The sequence below is a fragment of the Aythya fuligula genome, chromosome 4 (assembly GCF_009819795.1).
Source record: "Aythya fuligula isolate bAytFul2 chromosome 4, bAytFul2.pri, whole genome shotgun sequence".
Lineage (NCBI taxonomy): Eukaryota > Metazoa > Chordata > Aves > Anseriformes > Anatidae > Aythya > Aythya fuligula.
The window spans coordinates 30,303,108-30,309,107 of NC_045562.1; the positions used below are offsets into that span (position 1 = coordinate 30,303,108).

The 6,000-nt window shown below is 48.0% G+C and overlaps 1 protein-coding gene across 6 annotated transcripts in view; it reads right to left on the minus strand.

The window, feature by feature from the left end:
* The window catches only part of GRIA2 (glutamate ionotropic receptor AMPA type subunit 2), a 90,574-nt gene extending 85,023 nt beyond the window's left edge, over nucleotides 1-5,551 (minus strand). For 4 of the 6 annotated variants that reach the window (XM_032186065.1, XM_032186064.1, XM_032186063.1 and 1 more), the window contains exons 1-2: nucleotides 5,302-5,464; nucleotides 5,003-5,143 (exon numbers count right to left, since the gene is read on the minus strand). In XM_032186065.1, the coding sequence (XP_032041956.1) occupies nucleotides 5,003-5,143; nucleotides 5,302-5,389 (229 nt within the window). In that variant the 5' untranslated portion in view covers nucleotides 5,390-5,464. Of the gene's footprint in view, nucleotides 1-5,002; nucleotides 5,144-5,301 lie in introns of all 6 variants that reach the window. The other 2 variants (XM_032186062.1, XM_032186061.1) reach the window with 1 other exon arrangement.
* Nucleotides 5,552-6,000: the final 449 nt, after the last annotated feature.

Genomic DNA, 6,000 nt, shown 5'->3' on the forward strand with positions numbered 1-6,000 from the left:
CTGAGATAATCCTCTTCAGAAAATGGATTGTAGGGTTTAACCAATGTCCAGCTTTTTCTTTATGTGACATCCAAAGTGAATTGTTTTTCATTATATATATAAAATTACACATGAATTTACAGTTATGCATACACGTATATACAGACATACATATATGCACACATGCATTTATATTTACTGTGGGTTATTTATTCCTTTTAGTCTCCTAAAAATTAGTACAACCAACACTTATTAGAGAATTATTAATTTTAAATGACCTTTTGCTATAACTTTTTTTTTTGAAGGAACAGTCATAGAATAGCTTTGCCTGTTCAATGTATTTTCAAAATAACACGTTACTCTTTTTTTTTTTTTTTTTTTTTTTTTTTTAAAATATATGCTTCCCCAGTAATGGCCAGCTATTCAAAAAGAATGGTATCTGTTTAATGTCAACAATATTAATCTCAACAATATTTGAGGTATAAAAAGCCTGATAAAAGAAATAAAGAAATCAGCAGTATCAATACTCCTTGATGCATTGGCCCTTGGTTTAGTATGTGTAACAAACACTGGATAGTACAGAAGTCCTATGCATGGCCAAGACTTAAATACATCCCCAGCTATGTGCACAATCAATAGTCCTGTTGAAGTCAGTGTAAATTAAAGCTTTTATTAGCATAGATGAAGAAAACTTCATACATTTTCATATATTAAAGATAAATAAAAGCTTATGTAAACATATGCATATATTGAAAAGGCTGACTGACATACTGGTTGATTTAAGAGTTTGACCGGAATATTTAAGGCTTGACTGAGATGCTACTCACAAACTGCTATTAAAAGGTTTAAGGTTTTTAAAAGGTTCAAGGTTTATAAAGAATATAAATCTATAGTATGTCCAAAACTGCATGGTAAATTTTTATTTCAGATATATGGACAACATTAATGCAAGAATCACGTAATAAAAATCTGAAAAGTCAAGTAGCCAAGCCAAAGCTGTCACAATTGTATCTGCCCACATTTTGGACCACATCTGTGTGAAAATTCTCTGCAAGCCAGGAGCAAAGAGGCACAGCAGGGACAGCAATGGCAGACAATAAATGCCTCAGGTTTCTTTAGGTATAACTCTCAGGAGAAGAGGAACGTTTAAGACTTGCTACAGAGCTTGATTTCAAGGGGAGAGATGTTCTGAGAGCAGCAAAAGCAAAAGAGTTCCTATTTTAGGCTACAACCTGCGTAAAACGTATCATTTTGTTAAGAAAACACATTTCATCTTGTCCATTTTAATTACAGGGGAGTACAGAAACTATTTCATGAGTGCTCACTGAGCCTGAGAAATGTTTTATCATGAAAAAGAAATGGGAAGGACCAGGAATATAATTGAACTGAAACATAAGTATTTATTAAAATCCTTCTTTTACTTCAAAATTATTTTCATCATAAAATATGTTCATGCAAAGTCCATAGTAATTTTAATTCAAATAAACACACCTATATTTGTCCCATCAGTACCACTACAGGATATGATTTTTGAGTTAATTTTTAATTATTTTGCTAGGAGTATACTGCATGCTGTTCCTTTAAGGATGCCATCTACAGCTTTATATTCCAAAATGGCTGGGAAAACCTTTATCGTGACTCACAAGTTGCAACATGCTAGATATTCATAGGTTTTCAAAGCTGCTGGTTGTAGATATAATGAAAGGATCTAAGGTTTATGCATGAATCAGCATCCCCTTGTCATAATGTCATGGTGCAGTGATCCCTGCAGAGCTGTAAGACTTGATTTAAGACAGAAAAGCTCAACACTGGCTCTTGAGCCAGCAGAATTAAACATCTAAGATCATTCATATATTACATCTGCACTGAAACTACTATGTGAAAAACTTGTTAGAGTTATGGAGGTTTTATAGCACTCCATAGGAAATCTCTCTTTAGGACTCCAGTATCCTTTCAGTGTAAAGATATATGAGTACATGACACAACTATCTCTCGTCTGGTTGGTGGACTTAAGAGGAAAGGATTTCATCTTCACTAGATTCTTTTATTCTTTTGACAGAATTAAGAATTAAAAAAAAAAAAAAAAAATCCAATGCTACTTATGGTCAGCACTTTTCCAGTTAGACTAGACTCAATTACACTTTGCTGAAGGACAATATAGTCCAATTTCTGGATACCTTCCAATTCCACCCTGTGAATTAATTGCAGCGCTTGCTGTACCTTTGCCCCAGCCTTTAAAGGCCAAGGAGGCTCTGTTACAGTGATCTACTTTGTTAACATGTGCCTTTACATGTGCCTACATTGTAATCCTCTGAATCATCAAGAACTCAGAAAGAGGGCCAAGTCTAGCCCATTTCTCTTAAAGGATGCAATTAGAGCAGTGAACATTTCTCTTAGTTGTGCCATTGGGCTGCAGAAAGCACCATCCCTCCATCAAAACCATGAAGCCTCCTAGTGGCTCCACTCTGCGAGGTGGCAAACTGCTATTAGATTCCAACAGCTACTCCTGATGACCTGTCAGCACAGCTTCACCCAGGACTTGCGACAGCACAACAGCCTAAAGTGACTGTTTGTTACAGATATGCTGGGTGAGGAAAGGCAACCTATGCACTATAGCACTATGAAACAGGGAATCCACCCCTACTCTGCTGTACCTGACTGCTGGTACCTTTAAGTGACTGAGCAGCCTTACACCAATTCAAAACCTTCAGTGGTACATGAGCACAGCTGCCCTCCCTTCTGCAAGTTTAGGAACCTAATTTTAAAATAGTACCAGTAATAAGACTTGTTCATTAAAAGACCCCTCGCTCCATGAATAACCTCAGAGTATGTGCAGACAGTAAGGGTGAAGTTTCCTTGAGATAGTCCTACACCTTCTTTCTTCTTCCTCATCTGTTTTTTGAAGTGGCAGGAACCGCATGCCCCAGCTTTCCTGTCAGGATGGAAGCTCATCCTGCCAAGAGCCGTGCTGGCCTCCTGCAGGCCTGCTGCCCCATGAGTACGCCACAACAGAAGTGTTCCGCTTGGTGATTTTACAAAATTTGGTTGTTGTTCGTAAAGCAGAAAGAGGTCTTTACGTCTTTACTGCTGTTACGGTTTAAGCCTGTTACTGCTCAAGGGAACTCTTGGTGGAGTGAAATACCTGGACAAGCACTGAAGCTTTTTCAGCTCCATGTTACACCACATTTCTGTGACCTTCTTTTACATTGCTTAACTGTTGGTTGTGCTGGTTTTGGACACAGGTTTTTCATGCACTACTCTGAAATAACCACCTGCAGATTTTTCAATATTTCCAATAAAAATGAATCAAAAAGAAGAAAAAAAGAGGATGAAGAAAATGGATCCTCCTTAACCAGCTGCACACACAGGCCTCTGCAAATTTACCAATTGCTGAATTTTGCTTCTTGTCTTCAGACTTCCTTTTCCTCCGGCCACACCTTTCTTGGAAAGTAATCAAGGAAATACTCGACATATTTTTAGCATATAGTTCACTAGTTAATTAAAACCAACTGACAAGATAACTTCACTAAACCACCAGTAGCAACTAAGGTGACTAAAAAGCGAGTACCAGTTTATGTCTTAATTTGGTGCTCTCAGAACAGCTTGAAAATGTAAGCCTTGGACAACATTCAAAGGGAAACCCAAAACGTGGGCAGAAGACTCCCTTCTGCTGGAAGTACATCGCTGCAGACTACAGCCTACATGGGTCACCTGCATATTGCAAGAATTCTGCACGCACATATACACACGTGCAAAACTTGCCGGGGCTAGAGGAAAATGCAATTGCTTAACCTTCTCAAAGACACAGTCTTTGACACATATATGACACAGACATGTCAAGAAATACTCATCTCTAGTACCAGTGGAAAAACACACTCTGTTTTAAACAAAACATTTTCAGGATTTTGCTCACCACAGAGAATTGAGAAGCACAGACCATCACATTTTTGCAGAACGCCATGCAGACCACTACACAATACCCTACTTCACCGACAGACCTGGTAACGCATACTGCAGATTCAACCATGTGTCGTTCTGGTTGCTGGAAACCCTCATTAGCTGGGGATGGAAGCGCTCCCCAGCAGCTTGTGGGAATTAGCAGAGCAGCCCCAATGAGGCTGGTACAATGCTCCGACCTTTTCCGACTTGAGCCTTTCATGAGCTTTCAGCAACACGTATAAGGATGAGGAAAGTGACAAGGAGCATATTACCTTCTTTATCCCTCTGCTGCGTGCTACCCCCCATCCATGTAGCTGAAAGCTCCTTAGGTTGCCCTCTTGCACCACCTACCCCAGAGCCTGTGCCGAGACACCCCTCTTCAACACCGCCTCGCCTATCGTAACGTGGCTGAATTTGGGGGGGGGCAAAAGTAGGGAAAAAAAAAATAAAATAAAATAAAAAAGGTTGCCGGCAGGGGAAAATTGCTCTCGCTGTTAAGTAGCAGCCGGATTCAGCACCCCTCGTGAGGGACGCGGGGACGGGTAGGGGCTAGCAGGGAAGAGGAGCAGAGGGACCGCGCCGCTGGGGGGAGCCGGTTCGCGATGGAAACGGGGGCACGGGGGAGGGCGGCGGGGACCCCCGGCCGCTCCGGGAGCCGCTCGCGGCTCTGCCCGCTGCCGGTAGCCCCCGGCCGGGCCGAGGCAGAGCCAGAGCCAGAGGCGGAGCCAGGGTGCGGCCCCGCCGCCCGCCCACGCTGCCCGCCGCCGAGGGGGCTCCGGGGGGCTCGGCGGGGGGCTGCGGCCCCGGAGCCCCGGCGCGGCGCCATGGAGAGAGCGGCGCCGAGGAAAATGGCTGACGGCGCACCGCGGCTGCCCGGCGGGATGCGGGTCCGCCCGGCACGGCAGCCCCGGCTCGGCTCGGCTCGGCTCGGAGGGAGGGCGAGCAGCCGGGCGGGGGCGGCGGGAACCATTTTAAGGCTCCTGCCTCCCTCCTTCCCATCCTCCCTCCCTCCTTCTTTCCTTCCTTCCATCCCCCGGGGCTCCCGCACCTGCCCGGCGGCTGCCCCTCGCCCCCCGCTACTCACAGGCGTTGGTGACGGCGAAGCTGTTGGCGACCTCCAGGTTGTCGATGTGCGGCGTGAGCCTGAACTCCGAGGTGGAAAACTGAACCATGCCTACCCGAAACGCACTGTACTCCTGGTCGGCGCCCCTCGGGAACAGCCCCCCTGCAGGGAAACACACGCACACACGCCTCGGTCAGCCCGGCCGGGCAAGGGCAGCGCCGGCACCGCCACCCCCGCGGGGCTGCCCCCGAGCCGGGGGCCGGGGGGCGGCGAGGGGCCGGAGCGGGGCACGGCCGGCAGGAGGAGAGCCGGGCACCTACCGATCTGGATGCTGTTAGAATCCACCCCCCAGATCAGTCCCCAAACCACAGGCGCCAGGAAGACAGAAATATGCATAATCTTTTGCATTTCCAGGAAAAGTAGAGCATCCACGAAGCCACGGAAAAAGCCCTTTGCTTCCTTCTCTCCCTCTATCCTTCCTCCTCCTCGGAGCGCGCTCCTCCTGGGTGCGCAGCCGAGCTCCGAGGCGGGGAGCCAGCCCCGGGGGCAGGAGCGGGATGAAGCCGGTGCCCGAGCAGCCGCCGCCGCTCCGCTGCTGGTCCCGGCTCCGGAAATAAGGCGGGGGGGGGGGGGGGCGGTGGTGGTGGGGAGTGGGGGGAGCGCGCCCGGACCGGCCCTGCCCTCGCTCGCGCGCGCGCCGGCGCGAGCAGGGAGCCCCGCGGGAGCGCGCGCGCGCGGGCACGCTCCTCCTCGCCTCCGCGCTCCCGCGCCGGCAGAATTCAGCACCGCGGACAGCGCCGGGAGGGGAGCGGGGAGAAGGAGGAGGAGGAGGAGGAAGAGGAGGAGGAGGAGGAGCGGGGGCGCCGCGACCCGTCCCGATCCGGCCGCGGGAGGAGAAAATTCTATATATTTAACCCCGAATCCTGCTTTTTATTCGTGGGGGTGCTTTGTTCCTTCGCGCGCGTGTCGCTGGGCTTCACCGCGACGCGGCCGCCCCCCAGGTGCAGCACATTGCTCCG